The 14,604-nt window shown below is 41.3% G+C and overlaps 2 protein-coding genes across 3 annotated transcripts in view; one reads left to right on the forward strand and one right to left on the reverse strand.

Moving 5' to 3' along the window:
• The window catches only part of nif3l1 (NIF3 NGG1 interacting factor 3-like 1 (S. cerevisiae)), an 8,448-nt gene extending 7,580 nt beyond the window's left edge, over nucleotides 1–868 (forward strand). The window contains exon 7 of the mRNA XM_033997862.3: nucleotides 437–868. Coding sequence (XP_033853753.3) covers nucleotides 437–621 — 185 coding nt within the window. The 3' untranslated portion in view covers nucleotides 622–868. The remainder of the gene's footprint in view (nucleotides 1–436) is intronic.
• A 601-nt stretch (nucleotides 869–1,469) lies between these two features.
• On the reverse strand, nucleotides 1,470–13,840 carry LOC117398810 (protein yippee-like 3). 2 transcript variants are annotated; one of them, XM_059012381.1, is made up of 5 exons: nucleotides 13,498–13,840; nucleotides 11,653–11,794; nucleotides 8,784–8,827; nucleotides 3,159–3,267; nucleotides 1,470–1,835 (listed from the first exon to the last, which is right to left on the reverse strand). In XM_059012381.1, exons 2-5 carry the CDS (start codon nucleotides 11,767–11,769, stop codon nucleotides 1,746–1,748), a joined length of 360 nt encoding a protein of 119 aa, XP_058868364.1. In that variant the 5' UTR covers nucleotides 11,770–11,794; nucleotides 13,498–13,840; the 3' UTR covers nucleotides 1,470–1,745. The 2 variants fall into 2 exon arrangements, with proteins under 2 accessions (XP_058868364.1, XP_058868363.1); XM_059012380.1 differs by having other exon boundaries at nucleotides 11,653–11,822; nucleotides 13,498–13,838.
• Nucleotides 13,841–14,604: the final 764 nt, after the last annotated feature.

Raw genomic sequence — 14,604 nt, forward strand, 5'->3', positions numbered from 1 at the left:
GGGAAAATTGCGATGTCGGACCAGGTCCGACATAGGACCGCAAAAGGGTTAAAACTTCACAGCCTGGCTGCACAAACCTCTTAAATTCATCCATTCAAATCCAACGACCGGGCGAGTGACACGGTCTTAAACAATGCTTCGTCACAGCTCTGAAATATGACGTTTAAACTCTCTTATTTTGCTATATGAACATTGCACAGCAGTTTGATCCAACCCTGGTTTCACTAGGAGTTTAATAATCAGACACACCTGAGCTTGTTACCTAGACACACTGGGGGCTGATCAAGCTGGGAGTAAAACCTGGAATGGGCGACGCTGCTGTGCAATAGGAGTCTGATTCCCATCCATGAACAACATCTTAGGAAGGATAAAAGCAGCATTTGAGGGCTTGTTTGGTTTGTGCAAACTGGTTTCCGGTTTCTCTGCCGTCGCCCAGGTGAGATGTCCCATCACGACGTGCTGGACGCTGTTGCCGTGGGAACGAGCGTGGTGCTGTGTGACCATAGCAACTCGGAGCGGGGATTCCTGTCCGAACTGAGGGAGGCGCTGACCGGCCAGCTGCAGGGCAAGGTCGAAGTTCAGCTGTCCGAGACTGACCGAGACCCACTGGAGATCGTGTGAAAACGGGGACAAATAAATATTTCTTACACACATTACACTGATGAAGGCACTGGAGCCCAAACGCTGGTCTGCTTGACTCAGTTTAGTTTCAATAACGCTGAGGAAGGCACTAGATCCACTTAAACAGACCAGGAGAAGAAACACACACTTCAAATATCTCTCTCATACGCAACACTGATGAAAGCACTAGCAGAAATGTTTATAAATGAAAAGTAACTCTTAAAATAAAAAAAATGATAGAAACATATTTTTTTGCATGGTTTTATTTATGTTTAAACACACATACACACAAGCAAGTACTCAAATAAGCCCAAAATGAGGTAATTTCCTGTACACCTTACAATATTTACAATAATGCTACTCAAACAGAGAGCGATTTAAAAGCTTTATCCAAGCAGATCACTATATTTTTATTTTACTATAGAGGCCCCAATTATTTCACCCCAATTTATCTAATTAATTCCCCACACACTGGGGATAATCAAGCTCTTAGTAAAACCTGTAATGGATCAAACTGCCCTGCAATAGGAGTCTGATTCCCATCCCTGCAATAATAGCAATGCTGGTTATCATCACAAGGATGGGAATCAGACTCCCGTTGCACAGCAGTGTGATCCATTCCTGGTTTCACTAGGATTTTAATAAGACGACACACTGTATAACACTTATATAAAACCCTGTACAGAACTACAGCAGCTACCCAACATGGTGTCTCTATGAAGTTGTAATCTAATGTGCTGGCATTGTCTGATGTGTGAGGGGTGAAGCTAAATTTATTTTGTTTTTAAAAGCCAGAAATATTTATATACCACAACCACCACCCAAAAAAAAGTCACTGCTTGCAAAAGGACAATTTGAATTTTACATGTTTCATGACTATATAAAGTGCTTTACAAGATAGACAGACAGGTGGAGAATGAAGGGATGGTGATAGCAATCTACTGGAGAGAGAGAGGGGGGGAGGAAAGGGAGGAGAAATCTTAACATGCACACTTCTCTCTGTCGTTCTTTTGAGAAGGTAGCTCTGAGGTCTCTCTCCCGTCTCGTTTTCTTATTGGAAACCCTGATGAGTTTCATGTATCAGTCTGTTGTCCCCCTCCACCCCTCCTCTCTCTCCGTCCCTCTCAATCCCACCCGTTGTCCTTGATCATGTGCGACACCTCAATGATGAATTTACCCTCCTTATACTTCTGGCTTGTCTCAAACGCCTGCTCCTGAAAATCACAAACAGAGAAAATCACGTGAGAGACAGAAAAATACAGACAGACACACAGCGACGACAGAAAAACACACACACACAGCGACGACACAGACAGAGAGAGACACACACAAACACACACACAGCGACGACAGAAAAACACACACACACACAGCGACGACACAGACAGAGAGAGACACACACAAACACAAACTCTCAAACACACACACACACACACACACACACACAGCGACGACAGAAAAACACACACACAGCGACGACACAGACAGAGAGAGACACACACAAACACAAACTCTCAAACACACACACACACACACACACACACAGCGACGACAGAAAAACACACACACACAGCGACGACACAGACAGAGAGAGACACACACAAACAAACTCTCAAACACACACACACACACACACACACACACACAGCGACGACAGAAAAACACACACACACACAGCGACGACACAGACAGAGAGAGACACACACAAACACAAACTCTCAAACACACACACACACACACACACACACAGCGACGACAGAAAAACACACACAGCGACGACACAGACAGAGAGAGACACACACTCTCAAACACACACACACAGCGACGACAGAAAAACACACACACACAGCGACGACACAGACAGAGAGAGACACACACAAACACAAACTCTCAAACACACACACACACACAGCGACGACACAGACAGAGAGAGACACACACAAACACAAACTCTCAAACACACACACACACAGCCAGACACAGACAGAAAAACACACACACAGCCAGACACAGACACAAACACACTCTCACACACACACACACACACACACAGCCAAGCACAGACAGACAGAGACACACACAAACACAAACACTCTCACACACACACACACACACACAGCCAGACACAGACAGAGAGAGACACACACAAACACTCACACAGCCAAGCACAGACAGAGAGAGACACACACAAACACAAACACACACACACACACACAGCCAGACACAGACAGAGAGAGACACACACAAACACAAACTCTCAAACACACATACACACACAGCCAAGCACAGACAGAGAGAGACACACACAAACACAAACACTCTCACAAACACACACACACACACACAGCCAGACACAGACAGAGAGAGACACACACAAACACTCTCACAAACACACACACACAGCCAGACACAGACAGAGAGAGACACACACAAACACAAACTCTCAAACACAGATTCTCTCACAAACACACACACACACACAGCCAGCCACAGAGACACACACACAGACAGACAGACAGAGAGAGAGACAGACTCACGTATTTCCAGCCCAGTGTGGTGTTGCAGTTCTCGCAGTAAATGTCAGCAACAGCGTGGAGACCTGTCAAGAGCACCCTCTCCTCGGCCGGGCCGCACCCCACATTCACCCTGTCAAGAGACAAACACACACAGAGGCCTGTCAAGAGACAAACACACACAGCGGGCCTGTCAAGAGACAAACACACACAGCGGGCCTGTCAAGAGACAAACACACACAGAGGCCTGTCAAGAGACAAACACATACAGCGGGCCTGTAAGACCGGTCAAGCCCCTTCTCCATAAGCCAATACAAACGTGTCTGTGCATAAAGACTGATACAAACGTGTCTGTGTATAAAGACTGATACAAACGTGTCTGTGTATAAAGACTGATACAAACGCGTCTGTGTATAAAGACTGATACAAACGTGTCTGTCTATAAAGACTCACTGATACAAACGTGTCTGTGTATAAAGACTGATACAAACGTGTCTGTGTATAAAGACTGATACAAACGTGTCTGTGTATAAAGACTGATACAAACGTGTCTGTGTCTAAAGACTCACTGATACAAACGTGTCTGTTTATAAAGACTGATACAAACGTGTCTGTGTATAAAGACTCACTGATACAAACGTGTCTGTGTATAAAGACTGATACAAACGTGTCTGTGTATAAAGACTGATACAAACGTGTCTGTGTCTAAAGACTGATACAAACGTGTCTGTGTATAAAGACTCACTGATACAAACGTGTCTGTGTATAAAGACTCACTGATACAAACGTGTCTGTGTATAAAGACTGATACAAACGTGTCTGTGTATAAAGAGTGATACAAACGTGTCTGTGTATAAAGACTGATACAAACGTGTCTGTGTATAAAGACTGATACAAACGTGTCTGTGCATAAAGACTGATACAAACGTGTCTGTGTATAAAGACCGATACAAACGCGTCTGTGTATAAAGACTCACTGATACAAACGTGTCTGTGTATAAAGACTGATACAAACGTGTCTGTGTATAAAGACTGATACAAACGTGTCTGTGTATAAAGACTGATACAAACGTGTCTGTGCATAAAGACTGATACAAACGTGTCTGTGTATAAAGACTGATACAAACGTGTCTGTCTATAAAGACTCACTGATACAAACGTGTCTGTGTATAAAGACTGATACAAACGTGTCTGTGTATAAAGACTCACTGATACAAACGTGTCTGTGTATAAAGACTCACTGATACAAACGTGTCTGTGTATAAAGACTGATACAAACGCGTCTGTGTATAAAGACTCACTGATACAAACGTGTCTGTGTATAAAGACTGATACAAACGTGTCTGTGTATAAAGACTGATACAAACGTGTCTGTGTATAAAGACTGATACAAACGTGTCTGTGCATAAAGACTGATACAAACGTGTCTGTGTATAAAGACTGATACAAACGTGTCTGTGTATAAAGACTCACTGATACAAACGCGTCTGTGTATAAAGACTGATACAAACGTGTCTGTGCATAAAGACTGATACAAACGTGTCTGTGTATAAAGACTGATACAAACGTGTCTGTCTATAAAGACTCACTGATACAAACGTGTCTGTGTATAAAGACTGATACAAACGTGTCTGTGTATAAAGACTCACTGATACAAACGTGTCTGTGCATAAAGACTGATACAAACGTGTCTGTGTATAAAGACTGATACAAACGTGTCTGTGTCTAAAGACTGATACAAACGTGTCTGTGCATAAAGACTGATACAAACGTGTCTGTGTATAAAGACTGATACAAACGTGTCTGTGTATAAAGACTGATACAAACGTGTCTGTCTATAAAGACTCACTGATACAAACGTGTCTGTGTATAAAGACTGATACAAACGTGTCTGTGTATAAAGACTCACTGATACAAACGTGTCTGTGCATAAAGACTGATACAAACGTGTCTGTGTATAAAGACTGATACAAACGTGTCTGTGTATAAAGACTGATACAAACGTGTCTGTCTATAAAGACTCACTGATACAAACGTGTCTGTGTATAAAGACTGATACAAACGTGTCTGTGTATAAAGACTGATACAAATGCGTCTGTCTATAAAGACTCACTGATACAAACGTGTCTGTGCATAAAGACTGATACAAACGTGTCTGTGTATAAAGACTGATACAAACGTGTCTGTGCATAAAGACTGATACAAACGTGTCTGTGTATAAAGACCGATACAAACGTGTCTGTGCATAAAGACTGATACAAACGTGTCTGTGTATAAAGACTGATACAAACGCGTCTGTGTATAAAGACTGATACAAACGTGTCTGTGCATAAAGACTGATACAAACGTGTCTGTGTATAAAGACTGATACAAACGCGTCTGTGTATAAAGACTGATACAAACGTGTCTGTGTATAAAGACCGATACAAACGTGTCTGTGTATAAAGACCGATACAAACGTGTCTGTGCATAAAGACTGATACAAACGTGTCTGTGTATAAAGACTGATACAAACGTGTCTGTGCATAAAGACTGATACAAACGTGTCTGTGTATAAAGACCGATACAAACGTGTCTGTGCATAAAGACTGATACAAACGTGTCTGTGTATAAAGACTGATACAAACGCGTCTGTGTATAAAGACTGATACAAACGTGTCTGTGCATAAAGACTGATACAAACGTGTCTGTGTATAAAGACTGATACAAACGCGTCTGTGTATAAAGACTGATACAAACGTGTCTGTGTATAAAGACCGATACAAACGTGTCTGTGCATAAAGACTGATACAAACGTGTCTGTGTATAAAGACTGATACAAACGCGTCTGTGTATAAAGACTGATACAAACGCGTCTGTGTATAAAGACTGATACAAACGTGTCTGTGCATAAAGACTCACTGATACAAACGTGTCTGTGTATAAAGACTGATACAAACGTGTCTGTGTATAAAGACTGATACAAACGTGTCTGTGTATAAAGACTGATACAAACGTGTCTGTGTATAAAGACTCACTGATACAAACGTGTCTGTGTATAAAGACTCACTGATACAAACGCGTCTGTGTATAAAGACTGATACAAACGTGTCTGTGTATAAAGACTCACTGATACAAACGTGTCTGTCTATAAAGACTGATACAAACGTGTCTGTCTATAAAGACTGATACAAACGTGTCTATGTATAAAGACTGATACAAACGTGTCTGTGTATAAAGACTGATACAAACGCGTCTGTGTATAAAGACTGATACAAACGCGTCTGTGTATAAAGACTGATACAAACGTGTCTGTGCATAAAGACTCACTGATACAAACGTGTCTGTGTATAAAGACTGATACAAACGTGTCTGTGTATAAAGACTGATACAAACGTGTCTGTGTATAAAGACTCACTGATACAAACGTGTCTGTGTATAAAGACTCACTGATACAAACGCGTCTGTGTATAAAGACTGATACAAACGTGTCTGTGTATAAAGACTCACTGATACAAACGTGTCTGTCTATAAAGACTGATACAAACGTGTCTGTCTATAAAGACTGATACAAACGTGTCTGTGCATAAAGACTGATACAAACGTGTCTGTGTATAAAGACTGATACAAACGTGTCTATGTATAAAGACTGATACAAACGTGTCTGTGTATAAAGACTGATACAAACGCGTCTGTGTATAAAGACTGATACAAACGTGTCTGTGTATAAAGACTGATACAAACGTGTCTGTGTATAAAGACTGATACAAACGTGTCTGTGTATAAAGACTCACTGATACAAACGTGTCTGTGTATAAAGACTGATACAAACGCGTCTGTGTATAAAGACTCACTGATACAAACGTGTCTGTGTATAAAGACTCACTGATACAAACGTGTCTGTGTATAAAGACTGATACAAACGTGTCTGTCTATAAAGACTGATACAAACGTGTCTGTGCATAAAGACTCACTGATACAAACGTGTCTGTGTATAAAGACTGATACAAACGTGTCTGTGTATAAAGACTGATACAAACGTGTCTGTGTATAAAGACTCACTGATACAAACGTGTCTGTGTATAAAGACTCACTGATACAAACGTGTCTGTCTATAAAGACTGATACAAACGTGTCTGTGCATAAAGACTGATACAAACGTGTCTGTGCATAAAGACTGATACAAACGTGTCTGTGTATAAAGACTGATACAAACGTGTCTGTGTATAAAGACTGATACAAACGCGTCTGTGTATAAAGACTGATACAAACGCGTCTGTGTATAAAGACTCACTGATACAAACGCGTCTGTGTATAAAGACTCACTGATACAAACGTGTCTGTGTATAAAGACTGATACAAACGTGTCTGTGTATAAAGACTGATACAAACGTGTCTGTGTATAAAGACTCACTGATACAAACGCGTCTGTGTATAAAGACTGATACAAACGTGTCTGTGCATAAAGACTGATACAAACGCGTCTGTGTATAAAGACTGATACAAACGCGTCTGTGTATAAAGACTGATACAAACGCGTCTGTGTATAAAGACTGATACAAACGTGTCTGTGCATAAAGACTCACTGATACAAACGCGTCTGTGCATAAAGACTCACTGATACAAACGTGTCTGTGTATAAAGACTGATACAAACGTGTCTGTGTATAAAGACTGATACAAACGTGTCTGTGCATAAAGACTCACTGATACAAACGTGTCTGTGTATAAAGACTGATACAAACGTGTCTGTGTATAAAGACTCACTGATACAAACGTGTCTGTGTATAAAGACTGATACAAACGTGTCTGTGTATAAAGACTGATACAAACGTGTCTGTGTATAAAGACTGATACAAACGTGTCTGTGTATAAAGACTCACTGATACAAACGTGTCTGTGTATAAAGACTGATACAAACGTGTCTGTGCATAAAGACTCACTGATACAAACGCGTCTGTGCATAAAGACTCACTGATACAAACGTGTCTGTGTATAAAGACTGATACAAACGTGTCTGTGTATAAAGACTGATACAAACGTGTCTGTGCATAAAGACTCACTGATACAAACGTGTCTGTGTATAAAGACTGATACAAACGTGTCTGTGTATAAAGACTCACTGATACAAACGTGTCTGTGTATAAAGACTGATACAAACGTGTCTGTGTATAAAGACTGATACAAACGTGTCTGTGTATAAAGACTGATACAAACGTGTCTGTGCATAAAGACTCACTGATACAAACGTGTCTGTGCATAAAGACTGATACAAACGTGTCTGTGTATAAAGACTGATACAAACGTGTCTGTGTATAAAGACTGATACAAACGTGTCTGTGTATAAAGACTCACTGATACAAACGTGTCTGTGTATAAAGACTGATACAAACGTGTCTGTGCATAAAGACTGATACAAACGTGTCTGTGTATAAAGACTGATACAAACGTGTCTGTGTATAAAGACTGATACAAACGTGTCTGTGTATAAAGACTGATACAAACGTGTCTGTGTATAAAGACTGATACAAACGTGTCTGTGTATAAAGACTGATACAAACGTGTCTGTGTATAAAGACTCACTGATACAAACGTGTCTGTGTATAAAGACTGATACAAACGTGTCTGTGTATAAAGACTGATACAAACGTGTCTGTGTATAGATACTCACACTGCGTTGAACAGGTACGCACGCCCCTGACTGCCTTGAAATGACTGTGGGGGGGGCAGAAGGAGAAAAAAAAACAAACAAAAAAAAACAGTGAATTGACAACCTCTCTGTTTTTCACCTCTCCCTCTATCACACTCTCCCTCTCTCTGTTCTCTCAACATTACAGCTACAACAACTGGGAGAATGCACCTGTCTGACTTTCTCTTTTCTCCCTCTTTATCTCCTCCCTCCCTCTCTCACAACCCCCCCCCCCCCCCCTCCCCCTCCCCCTCCCCCTCCCCCTCCCTTCTCCTAGAGATGTTATCTGGTTGCCAGGACAACGCTCCCAAACAACATTCCACTGGGGAGCTCAACTGTTGCTGAGAATGAGGTCACAGGGGAGGGTGTGCTGGGGGAGGGGGGGTCACTTAGAAGGCAAACATCCCATAATGCACCTCTTAAAGGCAAATAGAGAAACAAAACACACACACACACACACACCTCCTCTCCTCTCTCTCTCACACACACACAAACTCTCTCACACACACCTCCTCTCCTCTCTCTCTCTCTCTCTCTCTCTCTCTCTCTCTCTCTCTCTCACACACACACAAACTCTCTCAAACAGACACACACACACACACAAACTCTCAAACACAGGCTCTCACACACACACAAACTCTCTCAAACAGACTCTCACACACACAAACTCTCAAACACAGACTCACACACACACACAAACTCTCAAACACAGACTCTCACACACACACAAACTCTCAAACACAGACTCTCACACACACACACAAACTCTCAAACACAGACTCACACACACACACACAAACTCTCAAACACAGACTCACACACACACTCACACACACACACTGTCTCACACACACACTCACACATACACAAACTCTCACACGCACACAAACTCTCAAACACAGACTCTCACACACACACACAAACTCTCAAACACAGACTCACACACACACTCTCACACACACACACTGTCTCACACACACACTCACACATACACAAACTCTCACACGCACACAAACTCTCAAACACAGACTCTCACACACACACACAAACTCTCAAACACAGACTCTCACACAGACACAAACTCTCAAACACAGACTCTCACACACACACAAACTCTCAAACACAGAGTCACACACACACTCACACACACACACTGTCTCACACACAAACTCTCAAACACAGACTCTCACACGCACACAAACTCTCAAACACAGACTCTCACACACACACAAACTCTCTCAAACACAGACTCTCACACACACACACACAAACTCTCTCAAACACAGACACACACACACACACACAAACTCTCAAACACAGACACACACACACACACAAACTCTCAAACACAGACTCTCACACACACACAAACTCAAACACAGACTCTCACACACACACACAAACTCTCTCAAACAGACTCACACACACACACACAAACTCTCAAACACAGGCTCTCACACACACACAAACTCTCAAACACAGACTCTCACACACACACACACAAACTCTCTCAAACACAGACTCTCACACACACACACAAACTCTCAAACACAGACTCACACACACACACACAAACTCTCAAACACAGACTCTCACACACACACACAAACTCTCTCAAACACAGACTCACACACACACACACAAACTCTCAAACACAGACTCACACACACACACAAACTCTCTCAAACACAGACTCTCACACACAAACTCTCACACACACACAAACTCTCACTCTCTCACACACACACACACACACAAACTCTCTCAAACACAGACTCTCACACACAAACTGTCACACACACACAAACTCTCTCAAACACACTCACACACACAAACTCTCTCAAACACACTCTCTCTCACACACACACACACACACACACAAACTCTCTCAAACACAGACTCTCACACACAAACTCTCACACACACACAAACTCTCAGACTCTCTCACACACACACACACACACAAACTCTCTCAAACACAGACTCTCACACACAAACTGTCACACACACACAAACTCTCTCAAACACACTCACACACACAAACTCTCTCAAACACACTCTCTCTCACACACACACACACACACACACACACAAACTTTCTCAAACACAGACTCTCACACACAAACTGTCACACACACACAAACTCTCAGACTCTCTCACACACTCACACACACAAACTCTCTCTCACACACTCACACACACAAACTCTCTCAAACACACTCACACACACAAACTCTCTCAAACACACTCACACACACAAACTCTCTCAAACACAGACTCTCTCACACACAAACTGTCACACACACAAACTCTCTCTCAAACACACTCACACACACAAACTCTCTCAAACACACTCACACACACAAACTCTCTCAAACACAGACTCTCTCACACACAAACTGTCACACACACAAACTCTCTCTCTCACACACACACACACAAACTCTCTCAAACACAGACTCTCTCACACACAAACTGTCACACACACAAACTCTCTCTCTCACACACACACACACAAACTCTCTCAAACACACAAACTCTCACACACAAACACACACATCTCTCCTTTCTCACCCCCCCCACATACCATAACACACTCTTCCTCCCCCCCCACATACCATAACAGACTCTTCCTCCCCCCCCACATACCATAACAGACTCTTCCTCCCCCCCCACATACCATAACAGACTCTTCCTCCCCCCCCACATACCATAACAGACTCTTCCTCCCCCCCCACATACCATAACAGACTCTTCCTCCCCCCCCACATACCATAACAGACTCTCCCCCCCCACCCCATATTATAACAGCCTCACACAGCCCCTTTAACAGACCCCCGCGCAGGGTTACCTTGGAGATGAGGTCATCGTGGTTCGCCAGGTGCGCTCTGCAGTGCACGCAGCTGTACCTGCGGTGGCAGTTATCCAGATAGGCCTGGAAAGTTTTGGGCTTCGTCAGTTTGACCATGGCGACGTTCACTCAGCACTGCCCCCTAGCGGAGACACACAGGAACAGCACAGCTGGAATTACAGGGGTACAGAACTGAGTTTAGGTAAACCTGCAGACAGACAGACAGACAGACAGAGCCCCACAATCCTATAATCCCCCCTTCTTGGTGTCTGTGTTAGTTTACTACATTCTGAAAAGAGTTTAGTTTCATTAAAGCTGCAGACAGACAGACAGACAGACAGAGCCCCACAATCCTGTTCAGTTTGACGCTACAATATAATCCCTTCTTCTTGGTGTCTGTGTTAGTTTACTACATTCTGAAAAGAGTTTAGACACTGTGTCTGCAGCTTTAATGAAACTAAACTCTTTTCAGAATGTAGTAAACTAACACAGACACCAAGAAGAAGGGATTATATTGTAGCGTCAAACTGAACAGGATTGTGGGGCTCTGTCTGTCTGTCTGTCTGCAGCTTTAATGAAACTAAACTCTTTTTCAGAATGTAGTAAACTAACACAGACACCAAGAAGAAGGGATTATAGGATTGTGGGGCTCTGTCTGTCTGTCTGTCTGTCTGTCTGTCTGCATCTTTAATGAAACTAAACTCTTTTCAGAATGTAGTAAACTAACACAGACACCGAGAAGAAGGGATTATATTGTAGCATCAAACTGAACAGGATTGTGGGGCTCTGTCTGTCTGTCTGCAGCTTTAATGAAACTAAACTCTTTTTCAGAATGTAGTAAACTAACACAGACACCAAGAAGAAGGGATTATAGGATTGTGGGGCTCTGTCTGTCTGTCTGTCTGTCTGTCTGTCTGCATCTTTAATGAAACTAAACTCTTTTCAGAATGTAGTAAACTAACACAGACACCGAGAAGAAGGGATTATATTGTAGCGTCAAACTGAACAGGATTGTGCGGTGAGGCAAACGCCCAGCAGTCACATTATATATACATAATTATTGTTGAGCAACGCCTTTAAAATGACACGTTCATATTTTAAGTGCCAGATTCCTCACAGGCTAAACTTTGTACATTTTTTGGAGCATTTTTACCGCCATCATCAACCTCTTAATTTTTAATTTTCTCTTCAACTATATTTTGCTATGATAACTTTTGTGAACCGCAAAAGTCTAAATGCAACTCATAACTAAGGACATATACAGCTTGTGTCGTGATTATTATTTTTCAAAAGAAATTAATTTGGTTACTAATGGATTCAAATATTCTGTAATCGTGTTTTTATTTAAAATTATCCTAAAACGTTCTTGAAGGCCTCTTAAAAAATACGGAACAAACAAAACAGGACAGCGTGTAGCATTTATAGTCCGAGTGTTTAAGCAAATGACGGGTTAGAACCAAATTTGACGAATTATTTTAATTTAAAAATACATTGTCGATGATAGAATAGTTTCAATATCGTGTGAAAACGAAATTTAATGCGTTTTTTATGTAGCAAGTTTCATTGCATGTGGCGTATGCGTCAATAACAATACGGCTGGGAACATGGAAACTAACTAACTGAAAAAATTAATAAATAAATACGGATCGGTTTATAACGCTTCTTTAAGGTCGAATTTCGCTACCTGTGTTGTTACATAACAAACGTAAACAGCACGTACGAGCCAAAAACAACAACGACAACAACAGAAAATGTCATTATTAATACGTGCAAAATATCAAAATTAATGTGCTTTTACAACCTTCAACTAGATCAAAACCAAATCAGAAAAAAGACTTTCCTTACCTTAGGAAAACTGCAAAACGCTCCCTCAGGTTTTGTTGATAAACGGTTAAAAATGCTGATCTGGTTTTCTTCCACGTACAACCAGTTAGCTATTCAGGAACGGCGTATTATTATTATTATTATTATTATTATTATTATTATTATTATTATTATTATTATTATTAACCGTAACGCAGTATTCTGAAGAAATAGAACAGGTTTTTGTAGAGATGTTGCAAATTTCTGTGCATTAAAAAAGGGAGGTAAAAGAAAAGGATTTATTTATTTATTTATGTTTTGGTTTGTTTTTTAAAAAGCGGAAAGGCTATTTTTTTTTTCGTCCTTCTAAAATTTCAATGTGTTATTTCCTGCTTCCAAGAAAGACTTGTTTACAAAAATATTCGCAGCTGCAGAAGCTCTACGTCACCACTACTCCCCCCTCCCCTAGTGACGAGCCAATCACAACTCAGGGACGCAACCGCGATGAACTAGGTCACCCAATCAGCGAGCGAGCAGGTTCCAGCGTTGCTTTTTTCCAACGGCTTGACAGGAGACGAACTCATTGGTGGATCCGTTACCTTTCAGAATCTTCTTTAAACCAATCAGAGAGCCGCCAAGAGCACGGATCAATAAACGTTGCTGAATAGCTAAACTTCAAGTTAAATATTAATGTTTTGTTATTGTTTTGTCTTTTTTTTTCTTTTATGGCCATGTACCGGTGAAAAATGAAAATATATATATTTTTCTTCGACATTATTATTATTATTATTATTATTATTATTATTATTATTATTATTATTATTATTATTAAAGGACATAAGAAAGTTTACAAACGAGAGGAGGCCAGCTTATTGATCCCAGAATCTCATCAAGCAGCTTCTTGAAGGATCCCAGGGTGTCAGCTTCAACAACATTACTGGGGAGTTGGTTCCAGACCCTCACAATTCTCTGTGTAAAAAAGTGCCTCCTATTTTCTGTTCTGAATGCCCCTTTATCTAATCTCCATTTGTGAGCCCTGGTCCTTGTTTCTTTTTTCTGGTAAAAAAAAGTCCCCTTTATTTCTTAGCAGACGCCCTTATCCAGGGCGACTTACAGTCGTAAACAAAAATACATTTCAAGAATCACAGT

This window comes from Acipenser ruthenus, chromosome 44, assembly GCF_902713425.1.
Source record: "Acipenser ruthenus chromosome 44, fAciRut3.2 maternal haplotype, whole genome shotgun sequence".
NCBI lineage: Eukaryota > Metazoa > Chordata > Actinopteri > Acipenseriformes > Acipenseridae > Acipenser > Acipenser ruthenus.